The following is a 20,321-nucleotide window of genomic DNA, read 5'->3' on the forward strand; positions in this document are numbered from 1 at the left end:
GCACGGGGTGAACTGTTTACTACGTCGCTATGCAAGGGCGCGTCTGATCCGACGGTTTTGCTGGCAGCGGGGAGAGTCTAATTAGTTGAAAAATTGTTCCAATTTCACCCCAATCGAAAGAGGATCTCATGGTTGGGTGTCCTTTAAATCGGGGGTGTTTTAAAGTCATGCTGCTGGGATTAAATCAACCTTCAAAAAGTGAATTATGGAAAGATAGTTTAATGTGTATTGATTTCTTTTTAGTAATCTCGCAAAAAGGCTTTCATGAATGTTAACACAAACATACGCAAAACTCAACTCTTCCCATGGTTGTGTGCAACTTAACCAGGTCCTTCACGCAAAAAAACTCCTTTCCGTGCAAACCGAGATAGGATAAACTACATTCGACAAACCATCAACAAACTGAATTGACTAACTACCAGCCATCAGAAGCCCTCACATGCCCGGGGACGTCAAGAGGCGACCATAATCCAATGGATGGATGGTATGTTGCTCCTGCTGCTGTTGCTGGTGGTGGTTGTTGTTTGCCGTTGAAGTTTGCAGAAGTATCGTACCGGTCCCGTGGCGCGTACCAATCCGCTTCCAAGAGCAAGTTCATTCCCCGGGACGCAACGTGCTTTTCGGAGGTCGATTCACCAGCGGTGTTCCGTTCGACTGGAAACTATTGGAAACGCACGGAAACTTTGGGAGACGTTGGCGGAGAAGCGGGAAGAAAAAAAACGGCAACATAGCACAATAATTGAAGCAATTATATTCGATGATAAATTGATTTTTCAACGGGTCGCGATCGCACGCATCAGCACCATCGTACCGAGCGGGTGCGGGTGCTCCCTGTGGCTGCTGTCCGTCCGTCCGGTTGTGCTTATCCGTCAGTGTATATATTGTGTGAGTCGTCGCCGTCGCTTCGGGTTGGCTGTCAGTGGACCGGGCCGTCTGGCAAGTTGGCAGCCGCACAACGGACCCGGTCCCGCACAGATGGTATGGTGCCCGTCACTTCTGACTCACTCCCTACCGGCTTGACTTTGGCGCGACATTCGCGTCAGGTTAAGAGCAAACTTTGGAAGTTACGACGAATCGTCAAGTGGGAAAGCTAGAAAGCGAACATTGTGCATAGCGGATTGTCTTGGGGTTAGGTATTAACATACACTGCTAGATTGCAAAATAAAATATCCTACAAAAATCTTGGACACTCAAATCGCAATTGGTAAATGGCAGTAAAATTGTAAAAGTATTTTCAGTTCCTTTATTATCAAAGTCAATCAAATCTTCGATATATATTAAACATTAATTAAGGGATTTACGATCACGCCTATCGTTTACTCTTTTTCTAACACCACGTTAAAGGGCACTGGAGAAAACATTAACAGAGAACTAATGAATCAGTAGGGCAAATCATACTATTTTCCCTGTATTTTCCATTAAATGATTCATATTGTTTTAATGACTAAAGAAGTCCACCATGATCTAATTGTCAACGGATCGTTGTCATAGATCACTTTCCACCTTCGGGTAAACCACTGTGCGTTGAATCTTGATGATCGGAATGGGCTGGGGATTTGCCAGTGGATAAACAACAAGCTGACTAATCTGGATGCCAATCGTGTTCGTTTCCAGAAGCAGAAACTTCTGATTCCTATTGTCGATAGCCGCTGGCTTCTACATCTAGTTTCCTAGAATCTTTACACAATTCCACCCTCATCGGAGAATGTCGTTCTGATTTCATTACAGTGCAATGTTTGGTTTCTTTCCTTTCCTTTCAGAGTGAGCCCCTACGAGTCCAATCCAAAGCCCATAGGGCACCGTTTATGGCTGCCATTCACCCGCTGCTAAGGTATGTGAAAAATCTTCCCCTTTCCTTGACGGTCGATTTATGATGACCGATAGATTTATGTTCAACGAGTCATGTTTTTTCACGCGAAATGATTCACTCGTAGTTGATCTTTCGATCAATTAAACTGTCGCAGGATCACGCACGAAAAAAAACTCCCCGTGGTCCCAACGCGAGCATTAGCTGTTGGTTTCCAGCTGCTTTTCCGCAAGCAGCAGCAGCAGCAGCAGCAGCAACAACATAATAAACTTCCAAACAGCATCGCCAGTCAATCATGCATTCCGGTGCAGCAACTGTCAACTGTCCCACCGTGGCGTGGGGGAAAGAGGAAAAACGCGTACAAGTTTTCAAAATGTCGCGCAAGTGTCGCGACGCATTAAGCACCACACACCCTGGGGAGGGGGAAGGAAAGTAGCTCCTCACCCGAGGGGTGGGGTGGGTGAGAAAAGAGAGGGGCCGCGTTACTAATTGAAACGATAATCGTCAACCAGCAATTACAAGCAATAAAAAGTGACCACCGAGCTGAAAGATGAAAAAGAAAGGAGTGCTTAGTGAAAAGCAATAACACCACCCGAAGTAAAGGTACAGGTGAGAGTAATCGCCATGTATAAAAGTGCGCCGCTAGAATGACGAGCCGTACCGGCTGATGATGATGTTGATGTGCCCTGGTGGAATTACTCAATTTTTGTAAACGTTTTCAGCGCGTTTTCCCGTCCCTGTACTTCCGTAGGTCTCGGTTCTGATCGCAGGCACAAATTGCCAACCTGTTGGGCGAGGAATTGGAAGGGTTATTAGGTTCGGTGCGCCATGGTGGTGTGCAAATTGAATTATAATTTGCCATTGAACAACCTACCGGCTGAATTATTTACCCGTCCCGGACGAAACGGTCGAACGGATGACACGTCCGGCGGTCGTTGTCCGCTGGAAAAACCTTCCAACGACGAAAGAAAGTGTTTTTCGGCTCGGGGTGAGCGAGCGGGCATTAGTTTTGCTTGACATGAGTGCTAATTTGTCACCCGTGACCGACTACTAGTAGCTACCCGGTCCCCATCAATCGATCGTCTTATGGCGTCGGTAGGTAAATGATAACCCTCCCCGCAGGTTGTCGCCAATCCTTTGTGCGGAATGTGTGCGGTCATCACCTAATCAATACCATTTGAACCACTCAACAAGGGTGATGTGAATGTAAGGGAGCTTTCCACACCTACCCCCAGGTGGGCCCAAACAATTGCTCCCCTACCCCCGTAACGCAAAGGATCGATCATGGGCAGGTAATTGTAATGATTGTAATGTGTACGAACTTTTTTGTTTGCTCGACATACAGGGGCACCCACATTTCAGCACCTCCCAGCAAACGAGATCGACGTGGGGTCGCCTAGGGAAGGAGACGGTTTTGGCTAATCCTAACCCCCGGTGACTGCCCAAGACGACGAGACAAATGACTGAAAAGGTGTCGAAAGACGTCGGTCCGGATGATTATGATGGTGGTGATGATAGTTTTGCCGTGAGAGGAGCGCGCTCGCTTGCAATTATGCCATGCTCGTTCGGGCTTGAGCTGGCACTCCTGTTTTCTGTGTTATTTTCAACCTTTTTTTGTTGGTTTGTGCCACGGCAAGGCGACGTAAAGCAAACCAGAAGCAATCGAATATGGCAAGGAGCTGGCCGGTAGCAATCAACATACGGGACGCGTAGTAAGGCAGGTGCTAAAATACCGAGTGTTAATGCTTTCAAGGAGGGTCCTGATGTGGTGGTCCAGGACTTGCATTTTTACTGCGCGAATCTACAGTCAAATAACACAAGTAGATGCTTTGGGCAGCCAGTTTTAACTCTTTCTTGTTTGAGAAATATTGTTATCTGAGTTTAAACTTAAATACTTTTGAATTATTTTTAGTTTTAAGACAAAAATGTGAAACTTAACAACGTAATTTTCGATTTTAATATTTCAAAAACGGCAGAATATTAAAAAAAACGGCTTTTCTTGAAATCCAAAGCTATATCTAAAACAACAGCGGAGTGATGAAGTGGTACATGAAAAAATTAAAAACGCCAAAAAGATAGCCAACTAATATGCTAAAAAGTAACAGTTTCCAGATTTGAGGGTCAAAATGACCCCTAAAAAGCATTCGGTCAAGATTCCAAATTAATATATTCTAGTGTTAAACACATTTGTAAGAGCCTTTACTTACTTAGGACAATTGTAAAGTTCCTGCCGTAAATATTTAAAGACACTTGTGATTGAAGTCGTTGTCATCAATCTCACTTGCTTCAGCAGACAGCAGTCATAAAACGGAGACCGCGAAGGCAACGTCCCACCCAGAGCACCCATTTTGCTGGTGAGTCACCAAAGGCTTTGATACTCCCTTTCGATTCCTGCACAAAATGGCGCCTCCCGTCGGCGGAGGGGGCGAGACGGTGAATGTACACACAAACACAGTTGGATGATAAAACAAATTGTCAACCACCATCGGCTCAATCCATCGTTTGCATTTCATCGGACCAATGGGGCCGAGAACGCCGAGAGAGATCGGTTGGTGAGGTTTTCCGTTTTGGCGTCGTGCGTAGGCGAACTGGTTGGATCGCTTTCGCCGTCCACACCGATCCCAACGTCTGGGAGGGCAACTTTATTATATCGACCATTAATTTAAATTAATTTAACCCATTCCAGGTCCGACCGGACATCGGGCACATGTCTCTTCGGGTAGCTCGGGCTTCGCTTCCACCGAAAGGAATCGCTACTGGATGGGCTGGACGAATAAATAAAACCGAACGGTCGCTTCCCGGCGGCAAACACCCCGTGCTAGGTGTCGGTGTGTTTGGCTAGAAAACCGAGAGGCACAAAAGTTCGAGTTCCACCCCCGCTCTACTGGGACCGTTTGACGAGGGCACGGCCGGGAGAAGGAAAGCCACCCAATCGTGGTGGAGAAAGGACAGTGGACGTCCGCGGCCAGCCCGGTTGTCATAAATTATCCACGAACGCACTGACACAACAGCACATTTATCATGGCCCCGGCCAGTAGCTCTAGTAGCTGCACGCATATAGTGGCTTGCTGCCGCCTGCGAACGGCCATGTGGGCGACACTCATGGAAAGGAATGGATCCAAAGTTGTATAAAAACTCGTTTTCCTGGCTTTGCGACACTGCGGAAGGCTATGAAAACGTTCATCGCAGCGTGTTGCATTGCAATTCGTTTGCGACAACGAAGGAGCGCATCCTTGTTGGCACAAAATTAAACAAACAAAAGATTCTTAAAAAGAAAATTCGAATTAATTAAATAGAACACTAGATGATGGATGAATTTATTAGTTTGTTATTTCGAATAATATATAGGAGTCCTGGTGAACGAGCTCCATATTTTTCTGTTCGCCAATTCATATCTGTGATGGGAAAGATTTGGTTGATGCGTGTTAAATGTTTTTTTATGTTTTTATTTCCTATTTCATTTTAACGTACAAGATGTACTGCCCAAGAAGTATGATGATATAACGTTATATTCCTTTAACATGTTCCATGCCGTATCACTCAAAAAATGGGTAACAGCATCAATATTCATCCGCCCTTTACTCTAATATAGAAAGGGACTAGATAAGTCCTAGCAGGTAGGTTATAAAGATAGCTAAAATGTATACTTTGGGTAGCCTAGTTTTTGGTTCAATAAATTTGATAACTAAATTTAAACAACACTGATTGCACTGACAATCTGTATTAAAACAGCGTGGCGGTTAACGTGTTAACAATTTTACGATTGCACAACTGATTGGTTTCGTGTTTTGGGAAGATGACTAGTTTGTAATTTTTATAAATCTTGGATCTTCTTCTCAAATTGTCTAGCTGCCCTGTTCTGGATAAATGCAAATCAATCTGAATTGAAGCTTTAAAAAATCGGATGATGATCATTCAAATTTTTAAACAAACCTACAAATATGGTGTATTGATGTTTTAGTTTTGTTGTTACCGATGCTGTTGATGATGATGTGCCCATTTTTGTAAATATTGCCATCGGTTGTCTTCGAGAGAAAAAAAATGTAACTCCTCTTTTACTTGTCCAAAACGTGTTCCAATGTGCTTCGCTTCTCGCTTTGTTTGGAAGCCAACCCCGAACCCGTTCTCCGGGGATGCAAGGGGATTGAGAAGAAGCTGCAAGAGGAGCAAGGAAGTGAGCACCATCTGGTGCGTTGGTTTGGTTTGTGGGGATGGATGGGGGCCCTGAGCGGTGGCCAGTTAGCGTCAGCGGGCGGACACGTCTTCTTTTGTTTTCAATTCGAATTTATTGATAGTGGGCGGGCAGGTTACGTTAATTCAATTTACCATTTCTACCACCACCACGTCGGGGCAAGGTATCCCCACCACTCGCGCTGCGTTCGGAAGGGTTCGAATGAAAAGCAATATAAAAAAAAAAAAACAAACAAACCAGCGAACATGTTGTGGAACATGATGTCAGTAAAGTAAAAGGGAAAAACAAGACAAAAACAATGCCCCACAAGTTCCGGCTGGCGGAGAATGTACCAAGACTGTTGCTTCGAGCACAACGGATCCGATCCGTTCGCCACAAACAACCCCCGAAAAAGTGCTCGCTGACACTGATTTAGGACCCCCGATGAAAAGGAATAAAGAAACGAAACTGGCCCGGCTCAGTAGGGCTTTGATAACAAAGTTTTTCCGGCCGCTCGATTGTGTGTCCTGGAAAGGGCATCAAGTATCATGTTATATTCATGCGCGAAAGTCAAGTTGCCATTCAACCTTTTGTGTTTTTCCGACCTCCCTCCCAACCTCGGTTCCGGGGAACCACAAAACTAACCCACACAAAGCATCATGTCCGGAAAATCTATCTATCATTAGAAGTGGAAACAACGGGGCATACGATTGGTTCCGATTGGTTTTTCAAAAAATCGATTTCCCTCCCCCCCCCCCACACTAAGGGTCTGCCATCATGCACGCTAGGGAAAACGCATCCATTTCCAACCGGTCGCCCGGGGTTGATACTGTTTGTTTGGACTACCAAGTGTTTCCTATTTTTTCCACCCACCTCCCGGGTCGGAGGGGTGCAAATGTTTTCACTCCGGAAACGGGACGGTTGGAGGGCCAGGAAGGGAAAGAAAAACGCATCACCGAAGGAACAAACCTTCTGTCTGCAATTGGAATGAGCATGCCAATGGAACTCAAACTGGGCCGGTATTGGTTGGAAAGGGAGTTCTTGTTGGGGGAGGGGGAGGTTGCCTCTCTACAATACACTTGTCAATCAAAAGGAAAACCAAAAGCTATTCCACGTCGAGGGTTCGGGAAAACTCCGGCCAATACACCGCACACCCCTCCAACCAACGTCAAAGGTTGTGTGAATCGGTGCTAATCGAATCGGTTGCCCCTGCTGCACCTTCCACTCCTCCCCGCTCAGTGACCGGAGGCAACTTAAATAAAAATGTTTTGCATGAAATTGACTCAATCGAAGTCGAAGCGACCCCCATTTTTCTTTTCCTTTTCCTTTTTGCGGTACACTCCGAAAAGTTTCCAATCCAAAAATCTACCACTCGAGTGTCACGTTACACCCTTTGGTGCGGTGGAAAACCAACCAACACACCACATCTGTGCCACGTTGCTCGGTTTTTTCGTGGAAACATTTTCCTTAAACCGAATGTTTTTTATTATTCAACCTGGTTTCGATGGCTTCCCGGGAGCGACGAGAGGGTTATGGGGATTGGGCTGGAAAGTTTGCACCTTCCGTGTTTTTTTTTTCCAAACAGTTTTGTTTTTCATCAACCCGATTTGTTGTTTGCCGCTGTCGCAAATTAGCCGTTATTATGTCGATATCGATATTCGGCACGGCTTTTCGGGGGTTCCGCGTGTTTCCGTTCGGTAATTTGCTTAATAAATCTAATAAAGAAATTTGGCCACAGTGACGTACGCGGGCGTACGGTGACGAACCCCCCGGATTTTGGAAGGAGGGTTTGTTGCATGCGGAGAGATTTGTTTTGGACGTAAATTAAAAATAAGTTTGATTGGGAAACAAATAGAAAAGCAACTTTTGACTGAGTGATACAGTAATATTATGTTTGTCTATTAGATTTGCAACAGACAAGTTTGACCAGTTTTGGTCAAATGCGTTGATTTTTTAAAAGAATTACTCAACAGTCGCCAAAGAATTCGTGCACTTGGCTGTTGTCAATAGCTTTTCGCCCAAGTTTGAGCTAGTTGGAAAGGGAGGAGAAAACGGGAAAAACACTTACCTGCGTTTGCGTCAGTCCGAGGCTGGCGGCGAGCTCGGCCCGCTCCGGCAGCGCCAGGTACTGTGTTCGCTGAAATCTTCGGTTGAGCTGCTGCAGCTGCAGGGAGCTGTAGATGGTGCGCGGTTTGCGCATCTTCTTGCCCTTGCCGTTTACCCGCAGACCGGTGTCTTCTAATTTATCTAGCAGGAAATGCGCGTCACCGTCGGCGGCGTTCGGGCCGGACGCAGCAGCGTTGTGCGCGTGCATGGCGGCGGCAGCGGCGGCGGCGGCGGCGGACGTCGGTGAGGGTGGTGGTGGCGGATACGGGGAAAAACCGGTAGTTGGAGAGAGAAGAGAGAAGAGAAGATCGATTGCAGATGATGAAAATTGAAATTACAAACCGCCCGTCGCGGATGTGCTGGAATCGAGGGGGAGGGAGGGTGGGAGAGTGATAAGGATTTTTCCGCGAGCATTCCCTGTGGGCGGTACCAGACCTAAGCGATGTAGCCGACGACGACGGTGAGGCGACGCGAGCCCTTGCATCCACCAGCGGTGCGCAGAAAGAGACGATAATGATTTCATTAACACCGTTCCACCCGTCGTGGGGAGGGTGATACAAGGGGGCGGGAGAGGAAAAGATGCACCGGATGCACACCGATACTGCCGCAAATGCAAACGTGCACAGTGCGTGAGTGCATCGGAGGCGCGCGCGCGGGTCCGGCAACAATGTTGACGGGTCAACGGGACACAACACGAAAGTATCGATCAAACGCGGTCGCGCTGGTTTCGGTTGACCCGATTTGAATTTGCCTTCCCGTGGAAAGCGGGCCACCCTGGATGACGGGAAAACTGAAGCGCCACGTCACAAGACTGTCCACGACGGGCAGCCACACCGCGCCCGGGGTGCGTGTTGCAGAAAGTGCACAAACTTCATTTGCATCACTTCGGATTTTAGATTCTCCACCCAACGGCTGGCAAATCGCCCCACCCTTCCCTGGTGGACGGGACTGGTTGGACCGGATTGGAAAGCAATTGATTTCCATCGCAGTTTTGAACAGTTTCGCCGGTGGAAAAGTTTGACTTCAACTCCTTGCATCGTTTTAGGCAACATTGTTGCAGCGACATTTTCTCTGGTGGTGAATCAAGAATTATTTCTTTGCATGATTTTGAATTCAAATTTTGACTGACCATTTATTTTCCAGCATAAATCTATACTGGTTGAAATACAAATTTCCCATTTTCCCATCTTTCTAATATTTGAAAAAATATTGTTTAGTTGTGTTTTTTCTAGTTGCAGAAAACTTGAACTTCGACGTCGGTTGAACTTAAAAATGTATTTACAACTATAGAATTGAAGTCTTCTATAAGTACAAAAAAAGCTTGTTTTGATGATATTGTTAAAATGTTTTATTTTTAAATTCGTGAGGTTGAAAAAGACGAATAGTTTTGTGTTAAATAATTAGCCATTTTTACATCTTTGGTTTGTAACCCCATCATTCAGTTTGTTTTATTTTCTTGTGATATAAAATGTCTCTGTTGAATTGGAAAATGTATTTGCTACTATAGAAGACAGCAACTAGGTAAACAAAAGTTTCATTTGATGAATATATGTTTCAACTCGTGAGTCTCGAAATATCGTTCAGTTTCCAAAACAAAACCATTCCACTAAATAGCGTGCGTGTTTTAAGTTGTTCCAGTAAACTCTTCACAGCACCAGCGGAAGAAAAATGAGCATATTTGTTAAATAAAGTGTTAAAAGAACCAATATTCACACATACACACACACGCACACGAACAACTATCACACCCTGGAATGCATCCATCATGCACACATAGAAGGGGAGAAAAAAAAACCCCAAGCGCACAAAGGTGCATTAAATACGTTGCTTTATATTTAATCAAAAATGTTAATTTATGTGTACCAACATACCCCCCCCCCCCCACCTCCTCCACCTGCGCACCAAGCACCCATACAAACGCACTGCACCGACGCGATCAGCGGGGTTGGTATGCGCCCGCGCGGGCCGGGAAATGGAGAAGCCATATTGCGTGGTGCGTGTTTGTTCGTCCATTTCGTGTTCGTGTGTCTGCCCTACTGCTGGCTCCATCGTGGAGTGTGCTACTGTACTGTGTCGTACTGTATGCACCGCAGGTTAAAAATATTGAAACATTACCCCCGTTGTTTACCTCCGTTTGTTTGGTGGGTGTTTCTTTGGAGGCCACCAAATTGATATCAAACTACATCTGATTTGAACCGAATTTGAACGATCACTTCTCATCGCTCGCTACCATGTGTTCCATTCATTTCGTCAACACATAGGATAATTTTCAATTTCCATCTCTTATCAGACAATACTTTTGGGCGGGTGGGATGTGAACCCAAAACGCATCTTCCAGCAATTTCAACAACACGATTTGATTACGATCTTTTTGCGTGCGTTTCCCCCCCAAAACGATGCATTAAAAATCTGCCTCGAGAAAAAAGCGCCAACCTTTTCACAACAAAGTATTTTTGAATTTTGTCTTTCATTATTGCTGACGAGCATCAACACATCTTTTGCCGGGTTGTTTTTTTTTCTCTTTTCTCTACAATCCGTCGATCTCCCGGGGAGGGTTGTCGTTTTTTATTTATATATTTTTTCGCATTTTCTCACTCTTGCTCGCGCGCGGGCTGAACACTTGTGAAGGGGGTTTGAGTGACTGCTGACGGAAAAGCATGACGCGCATGACACATGCGTAGATGAAGCAACTACAAAAAAATACACTCCGAACAGGTAACGAAGACTCCTCCGATCGCGACCGATCGCGAGCGTGCGGGGAGGGAAGCTGGGAATAAATTATTCCAGCGTGCACAGCGTGCTCCTCGAAGGAGACATGTGCACGGTTGCGTACAACATACGCACCGCGAATTGTTTCCCGGGTTTCCGAAAACCAGCGGAAGGGTGCGACGCATGGGTGCTCAGATTCGCGGGTTTTTTTTTATCTTCGAAACTTCGTTTTCTTTCGATACAAAACCACCGAGGACGCACCGAGGTTTTCGCTCCGGCACTACAATGCCCTTCGTACACCGATGTTGGTTGTGTTTCTTATTTTCCCTTCAGCAGTACGCGCTTTGGTGGCCGAGGTTCTGCCTTTGGCAGCGGGATGTGTTCGATTTTGTATCGTGATTTTTATCCACCTCTTCGTCACTTTTTGCACGAGAAAGAGACGCAATCCGCGTCTTCCCCCCGAGTGTCTTTTGTGTCAATCAAACTCATTCACCCGAGTCGGCGATAAAATATTCACAAAATGCAACTGAGGGCGCGATGTTGGACGAAAGTCGGTCAAGTTTAAACTGGTTGAACACTTTTCGGGGTTTTATTTTCTACAATGTTGTTCATCAATGTGCAAAAAGGTTTGTTTACATATGACAACATATTTTTCTAAAACATTAATTTTGACCACTTAAAACAAAGGCACAGACCCAGTCTCCCTGGGAGGGGAGTGAGATATGCTCACGCAGATCCCGCACACCATCTACGGGAAACTGTCCCCGGAAAGCGAAGGCGTCCGAAACGCCGAAGCCGAGGGCCTAAATCCGCTTCGCGGCGGGAGCTTGCCGGTTTTTCGTAGAAATCCTTGGCGACGGTCCTTCGCCTTTCGGTATGCCCTACATATACGTAAAAGGTGTGTTCGATGTTGGGGTCCGGCTCTGGGCGAGCCTGTTGTGGCACGCATTCCCAAAAGGCTACGATTTCTCCCGGGAGTCCTCCTTCGCTCGCCGGTGGAGAGCTTTAGGCAACGAACCGTTTTCCACACAGTTTTGGCGATCGTCTGTCGAAGCAGTTGTACTTTGCGATCGAGTCGGAAAATGCAAAATGTGTGGATGTTTGTTCTTAAATCATTTTTAATGCTGGATTTTTGGATTTAGATGTTAATTCGGGTACGAGGTTATTTTGAGGTTACGGTATTTCATGCTGAATCAGAACATAAGAACCAATCACACAAATCCACTTTCAAATGGGTTGAAATGTGTATTATTTTTATGTTTCTGCCAATATTGTAAACCTTTTTGTTGTATGTTCTACCATGAAGCGGGAAAAAAGACGCAAAACGGTTCTTTCTTTGACTGGCGTTCACTTTCATTCGTTCGCAAAAGTCATCGATAAAATTGTTATATCATGCCTATCATAAGAGGCCGCGCCACACAAACAGTCGCTGATCGTCGCGCGAATTTGCTCGCCGGACGCTTCCGGTTTCCGGTTCGGGTTCTACCCTATGGTCCTTCCCGCACTTCGTCCTAGCCCTCCATATGGGTTGACGCACTTTTATTATTCAAATGAGAGAAATCACATCCGTCCCCGACACTTGCGACGACTCTTGGTCTTCAGTGTCGATGCGTACCATTCGTCGTCCTTCTGTGCCATCGGCTCGGATTGGTCGGAAAATGGTGCCGCAACCGGAAGCGAGTATGAAAGGGGGAGCGCTTTGAGACGCACACAAATAGAAGAGAACCGTGGAAGGAACCCGAATGGGAGTTCAATCGAAGCGTCGTTCGCTGTGGACAGGACACAGCTGAAAGCGTTCACATTCCGCTTGATGTCAATGCGATCACATGGCGTGGTTCGTCGGAGCGTGTTTTGCATGACAAAAAAAAAAAGAAAATACAAGCAATCCTGGGAGCTGGCCGGGATCGTTGGATGTGTTTTTGTTCCGTCGTATTTTTTTATCGTTTTCCCCCCGAGGACGTTAGCCGTTCCCGGGAACCGCCTACCAACCAACCGATCCGGCACGCCGGTACCGGAAATCGTCCGCTGAGGAACGGAATTCTTTTGAGAGAACTGTTCCGAACGAACCGGCGCAACCTCGGCCCGGGGTTTTCCTAAGGGCACCACAGACGCCAGCCGTCGGCGTTTTCATTCCGAGCGACAGTTGCACGGTGTTATTGTGTGCTTCTTTCCCTTGCGCCATTTTATTCCGCTCTCAGCTAGGGAGGGACGGTCGTGGTGTCGATTCGATTTGTGCCCGCAACAAGGGTCCTTTTTTATTGTTTCGTGCTTTTTTTTCTATCGGTTGATCACCTTCTCTTATTCGAACCATATTTTATTATTTAGAGCAAGCTGTTTCGCGCTGGCGCCAAATTTTTTTTGCTCGACTTTTGCAACCCTCCGACGAGCGCCGCGGTTGGAATCTAATTTAATTTGCACCTTTGCGCCCTCAAACAACACACAACCGTGGCACGAGCCAAGGTGCTTAGAAGCGAAACGTCTCCGTCGAACCTTTTGTATATTCTTACTTCTTTTGAAACACAAAAACTATCTTGCAATCCTTGCTGGTCTGGTCGTTTAGCAAATGTTTTATTACTTATTCATTTCAAGCTAATATGAACAAATGGCCGTAGCATCAATTTGATCCGTCCGTAAAACTTAACCGAGTTAGTTTATCTTTGGGTCATTATGTATTTTTTGCGACTTATTTCTTGTTTTGAGTTTTGCGAATGAATAAAACTGGACAAAAAAAATACGCAAACTGTTTTATTTTGCTATACTTGATGGTGCATCAGACAAATGTTGTGCAATTTATAAACCCAAACCTGGCGGTTGTTTTCCCGTTCCGTCAACCGTCCTGAGGCGAATATTTAAGGTGAAGTAGAATATTTATCAAATGCCTCTTTAATTATTGTCTGAATGAATATTTCATTTGACGTGTTGGTTCATTATGAAAAAGCTCGTCTTTTAGTCCGCTTTGTTTTAGCTAATGGTAGTCGCATCTTGATCAAACGTCTCCTACCCTGAATATTTGGGTTCAACTAATTAAGTCTATTAACAAACATCGGAATAACTCCCTCCACCGAATGGGAAATCAAACTGTCATAACGATGTCACCGCTAGCTTCGTTGAAAGAATAAAAAGTCCCATCCATTTCTGCACATAAAAAAATAGCCTTTTTCACATTTACACTCGAACTCACTCGAGTGAACACTGAAGTAACACTTTAGAAACGGATAAACACGTTACGATCATTCAACCACATAGCATTTTCGCGATCGCTTCCGCCGCTCATTTTCTTGTCACACTCGTATCACTTTTGCACACATTCGCTTCAGGGGAGAGGAAAAAAATCTGCACACTCTTGGAGCACTTTTGAACACCAATTTTGCGGTTTTTTTGTTTTTCGTTTTGCCGGAAAACTTACCATCTTTTGGTGGACTAGCGCAGGGTGGAGCGTAACTGCCTAAGTGGTAGCCAGAGTACGTGTTCTGGTGCATCGGTGGAAACGGGTAGCCGAGGGCACCGCGCGGACTCGGAAAGCCCGAATCCTGGCCTCCCTGGCCGCTGAAATGTTGATAGCCGCTCCGGATGCCACCGTACCTGCCGGGGAGGAGTTGGAGAAAAGCGCCCGGGAGCAGAGAAAAAATTAATCAATAAATGTTTTTAGCTAATGCACTACCTTTACAACGTTACAATTATCGCGCGCACGATCGTGTGCTGGTGTTTGGTCGGAAAAAGGTTTGGTTATCAAGGTGTAATGGTCAACAGACGCACCATTAAACGGTTGTGCGCGAGAAATGCATTCCCAAAACCAAAGATTGAATTTAGCCCGCGAACCCAAAATGAAGGGTGTAATTTTATGCATTGTGTGCTTCCTATCAAACCTTTTTTCGTTGTGTACGAGAAAATATATACTTGAAACGGAAGGCGCCACACCACAAGAAAAAACAAAATGAACTGACGCATTTCTGTCCCTGAGTTTTCCTTTCTCTCCTATTTGCGTTTGTGTGTAGGCAAGGGAAAATGATTTCATTGGAGCAAAATGGAACCGGAGGGTGAAAAAGAATAAACGCCACCTAGTGCGGGCTACCGGATGGTCGGTTTTTCCACCATGGCGTCCGTCAGCGTTCAAATGGTGTGTGTGTGTTCAAATAGACGCGTGGGGAAAAGCGTACCAGAAAAAAAAAACTACCAAGCAACAAAACACACCGAAAAGCATAAACGTGCTTAGCAACTCGGTCGGCGACTGCGATATCTAGGGCCCGATGGGGAAGGCGAGCTCCGACTCCGTGTGCCGCGGAGTGAATTAAACAATTTACGTATAATTCAATTTTCGGCAGCGAACCTTCAATTTCGATCGAGCCATTACCACCCGAACAGATTGCTCCCGCGCGCCCCACATGCCGGGAATGATGCACAGCTGGAGGGGGAAAAGCAGAAACCACCCGATTTAAACCCAGAAAAGCAAGAGCAATTAGATGGCTCCATTTTTCCGGCTCCTCGGGAGTGTGGAGTGCCGACCATCAGCCATTTGTTGCGAGAGTGTCTGATGGTACACGAGTTTTAAAACCAATGCTTAAGAAACGGCGTGATAAAAAGATGGGAAAGAGCCACACTCAAAGACATATTTTTATAGCGTATATAAAATAGCTGTGCAAATATGAAATTAATATTAAAAAAATGGGCAACATTTGGTTTAGTACATTTTTAAATAAGTTAAACCTGGGAAATTACCCATTTAAGCCCAAAGAAAGAGATAGACATTTTTATCGCATGATAACATTCAAGCATCTCAATTGACTGTATTTATAGACTCAATTGAGCATCTTAGTTCCTAACATCGCTTCTAGCTAAATTTTACGCAAATGAAGTTAGGAAAATTTTCAATTCTACTTAAAAACATTAGAATAAATGAAATGTATTCCGATATTACAGAATATTACGATGACAACGATAAAACGATTGAGTTCTATGAAAATGCACACGAATGCTTACTTGGATTGATTTGTGGAAGGAGAAAACATTGGAAACCCAAATTTTGGTTAGCAACTGAAACATGTCACGTGCACTTCGTTTACAAAAGCTGATTTAATGTTTGACAGTTAGCGCGTACAGTAAGAAAGCTATCATTTAAAGAGACTTTTACAAAAATATTGCGTGCGGTCAAGATGGAGTGTGTCTATAATATCTGAAGAAAAATTAGCTATTGAAACCGAATGATTACGCAGGACCGTAGCCCGAAGAAAACAAACTCAGCAAAATGGTCCACAAAAACAAACCGGGCGAATTAGTGTTGACTGTGAGTAAATAAATCACATCCTCTTCAAGGCTCGACGGGCAATCGAGACTGCTTCTCCCACAGCAAGTCTCGTTGTAAAGTAGCGCAATAAAACTATTGTTAAGGCCATAAAAAAGCCCCGACTGTTTTTCACCTGCCATTCCCTCCGTGGCCATTTAGCTGCACAAACATTAAACGCAAATCTTGATTGAACTAGCATAAATCAATCCTCCGGAAGCGCACAGGAACTACCCACGTACGAGCCCATGGTGTGCGTGTGTGGCTGTGTATGTGCTTTTCTCCTATCGCCGGTCGGTAGACAAATTAGCAGCAATGGCTCATAAAAGCAGGAGTATGGTGTGTTTTTGTTTCGTTGTTTATCTTTAGTTTTTATTTTAGCCATAAACCCCCCCTACCCCCCCCGCGCCCGAACGACCTGCAAGAACGAAACGGGAGCAAAAAGTTATTACTTTTAACGGTGGAGGCACGCAAAAGTAAAGCTCTCTCCGCGTTGGGCGTTAACTACCCGGAGCTGCTTCGGGTTTGGGGGGCTGCTGGTCCGAAAGGCGCGAACAAAACCTCGTTGCGGAACGTAATGGAAAGAGGGCGGCTTTGAGGGTAGGGAAAGGCGCTTCTTGCAGGGCACCGATGAGGTACTAGACGCGTGTGCGGGCCATAAAACTTGACAAACTGTATCGACACGACTGCACCAGCGTAAAGGCGATCGTAAAAAAAACTGGCAAAGAAAGCAACGGCCTTTCGGATGTCTCGACGAGTTAAAAACAAACAACCGTCGACCAGCATACCGGTGTCGATTTATGTTACGCTAGACAACTCCCGGGGTCTGATCCTTAGTTGGAGCTTGTAAAAAAAGAGAAGCGTGTTGTGTGAAATGGTGCCCAGCCAAATCGGGCATCCAACAGGACCTCCCGATCTCATTGGCGATCGAGAAACTATCCGCCCGCAACCGGGTCCAGAATGCTTCAGCTTTTTTTCCCTCAATCATCACGCGACAACGGAACGATCACAATCAATCCATCGATCATATCGAGTCGCTCAATGCTCGGCTTCTGCTGCTAGCGAGTGGATGGTTGTGTTACTTTTATGCGCACATTATGCTACCGACCCGGAGATACGATCGGAAGGTTATGGTCGGTTTTTTCTTCCCTTTCGTGCCTCTTTTTTATTTTTACTACTTCCACAACGAGTTCCCTGCGAGTGACGACGTTTATGATCGCTTCCCACGACGCGAAGGTGGGAAGGTGGTAGCGCGTGCCACCCAGACGTCGGTAATCATTATCATTAGCCGTGTTAATTATCGCTGCAAATAGTAATGGTCGTTACATATATAAATAACATTTGCCCGCCAGTTACTGACATTCGGTTTGAGTTGGGATTTTTTTAAACCTCTCTTTTTCCACTCGGAAAGTCTGTTTGGCTTGCGATCGGTATTTCCTGCGATTCTGGTTCCCTTTAGGATACACGGTTTCCGCGTGAGAACTTAACGGTAATATCTTTTAACTGATGCGAGCCACTTGCGGAGTTCGAATGGTGCGAAATGGAAATGTGCATCACCGAAAATATGTCACAACACTTGCGCACCCCATTCCGTGATTCACTTTCACCAACCACCCTGCACCAATGCCAGGACCTCAGGGTGTGGAACGAAACAAAATTTTTATCGTCACCTCCCAATTGCCTCCCAATGCGTGATTTTAACGGTCCTGTTGCTACGGTTGCTACCTCGCCTGACGACAACAACAACCGTCCGACCGGCCACGACGATGATGATGCACCATCGATTGGGTGCTAATTGCACCGGCGGAAACCGGTACAATTAAACGCCTAATTGAAGCAATTCGGTATTGATTTTATTGTACACCGTGACACACCTCCACACACACACACAAACATGTGCAGCATCAGCCGACAAACCGACGGAACGGAGGAAACGTCTGATTAGTGCACGAAAATTTGACTTATTTTGTTTTCAAATGAAAATCAATAATGGCCTCAAGTAAACAATTATCTTGATTATTAATTTAACTGTTTTTCCCTTAGTAATGAATTATTATAATTTTCTATACTTCGAGATGATTGCGTTGTTGTTTTTATAATTTTATAAGAGTGTTTCGCATAGAATTTAAAAAGAATGCTTCAAATGAACAAAGTATGAATTCTCAGTGCGTAATGAAGTTTTTGAAAAAAAACAAACCCAGTGCATAATGCTGCTCGACTTGTCTTAACACTTTCAAAATGATTGTTATTCCCCGACTTCTACGTTGATGGCATTCAAGTCTCTCATGGGCGTCGGAAATAAATTTAAAATTTGAGGTTTTTAGTATCAAACCACTTAGGGTTAGGCCTTTTGGGAACTTTCAAATTCTTTGCCACATTAAAACGTAGATGTTGCACATTTATAGATGTGCACGAGAAGGTCGTGAGTGAAGAACTTTTAACCCAGTTAAATTTAAATTGTTTTCTTTTTTTAATTCAACAAGAAAAAATAAATCATAGCGTGTAAATAGTAATCATTCAGTTGAAATCAGCATCACTACTCAGCAATGACTGAAATTTCGTTCTTGATTGGTTTAGCTGGGTTCTTGGTTTTATATTACCGTTCGAAAGTTTTTATTTTTTGCAGAATTCTGTTCACTTTGAGAAGAAAATGTTGAAAAATATTTCCTCCGTTAGGCTCAAATTATTTTTTGCGAATCACAAACAAGCAAACTTTGGGTTTTCATGCCATGATGATTTTCATTCGGTATAGAATGCACTTTTAAGAGTCGAAGGAAAATGTTTGATGGGGTAACCTACTCAATGTTAATTATCTTTGTCAATTTGTTTGTTTTTGGGCCCTGTTCGTTTTGTTTAGTTACACCTAATTCTTGAAGATACAATCACTGCTTGGGATAACGAAGGTGGACACTAACCCGTGCTGCTGCAGCTCGACGAACGCCGACTTGCCGGGCGCGGCCGCCGTCGCACCGCCATCGATGTACTTGGGCGTGTGCGGCGCATCCGGGGCGTCCATGCCGGACTGGGGTGTGCTTGGGGGGCCCTCGTAAGGGCTCCCCAGGTCCGTGAAGTTGAGCGTGTTGGCGCCGATCGAGGCCACTTTATCGAAATGAATTGTAAGGCCGTTGTTGTAAGCGTGGTCACCTATTTCACTCTCTATCTTGCTCGCTGCGTGAGCACTCGAGCCGTGTCACAACCCCTTTACCGAAGGATGATTTTCTATTTCTTCCCTTCGGTTCTACTCCTTTTTGCTGCACTGTTTCACCCCGGGAACGCTTACTGTACAACACGGTACGGGTCACTATTAGCTCACTTCCTTCGGCCTAGCCGGCTTTTCACTGCTTCCCAAGTGAGGGCCGGCACGAGAACCTTTGCGACACTTTGCGTAGTGAAATTTCCTCACCGAGGAAAGCTCACACCAGAACACCACTTTTCGGACGCATTCACCTTCACCTCCGACTGAACACACTCATGTAGCAGGATCGGCGGGCTTCGGAAAACTGAAGCACACCCGCTGCCGGTTCGTTGCTTCCACACTAAGCCAGATCACTTTTCGGGACGGCGAATCCCTTGTCGAACCGGACCAATCGGGCACAAAATCACATTAACACGTCGGTTGGTTCCTTTCTTGCCTCGGGTGTCTTCACGCACTGCTTCCTTTTCTCTCTGACCGGCGATCGGAGGACGATCGAGTTCGATCGTTTTTCTTTTTCTATCTTTCTTTTTCCCCAAAAGGATCTTCCGTGGACCGCACACAATTTACACCACGCGCGAACCTGGTTGGAACGAATCGAAGCGGCTTCCCGCTGTGCTCCGAACGGTTCCGAGGGCTTTATTAGGGTCGCCGAACACACTCTCGTGGGACACTTTCACGCGGTCAATCTTGTTTCCTTTTCTTTTTCTTTCCTTTTTTTTCTTTGGACACACTTTGGGAACTGAAGCCTTCCACAAGCGCGAGCTGCGGGGCGTTTATCTCTACTTCCGGCTGGCAGGTTGTTTTGAAGGTGAACCGAATCCGTTGAATGAATTCTCCGATGCCGTTGGAGCGAATCGCGCGTTGGATCGAACAACCTTAACTCCGTGCAAGCAGTATTCTGCAAACACTTGCAGCAATTGTGAACTCACTGTGGAAAAACAAGTTTACCTCCTTTCGGCAACACCTTTAACCCGAGCTCTTCGGTATGCTACAAACACAAATTTCAAACACCATCCGCTATTGTTTCGTGCACAAACCGTTTGGTATGGCCGAT

At 45.5% G+C, this 20,321-nt stretch overlaps 1 protein-coding gene across 1 annotated transcript in view; it reads right to left on the reverse strand.

Moving 5' to 3' along the window:
• The window catches only part of LOC131282164 (homeotic protein distal-less), a 58,662-nt gene extending 39,575 nt beyond the window's left edge, over positions 1-19,087 (reverse strand). Inside the window, exons 1-3 of the mRNA XM_058311568.1 lie at positions 18,987-19,087; positions 14,200-14,375; positions 8,047-8,225 (exon numbers count right to left, since the gene is read on the reverse strand). Of these exons, the coding sequence (XP_058167551.1) occupies positions 8,047-8,225; positions 14,200-14,375; positions 18,987-19,087 (456 nt within the window). The remainder of the gene's footprint in view (positions 1-8,046; positions 8,226-14,199; positions 14,376-18,986) is intronic.
• Positions 19,088-20,321: the final 1,234 nt, after the last annotated feature.

The sequence above is a fragment of the Anopheles ziemanni genome, chromosome 2 (assembly GCF_943734765.1).
Source record: "Anopheles ziemanni chromosome 2, idAnoZiCoDA_A2_x.2, whole genome shotgun sequence".
Taxonomy (NCBI): domain Eukaryota; kingdom Metazoa; phylum Arthropoda; class Insecta; order Diptera; family Culicidae; genus Anopheles; species Anopheles ziemanni.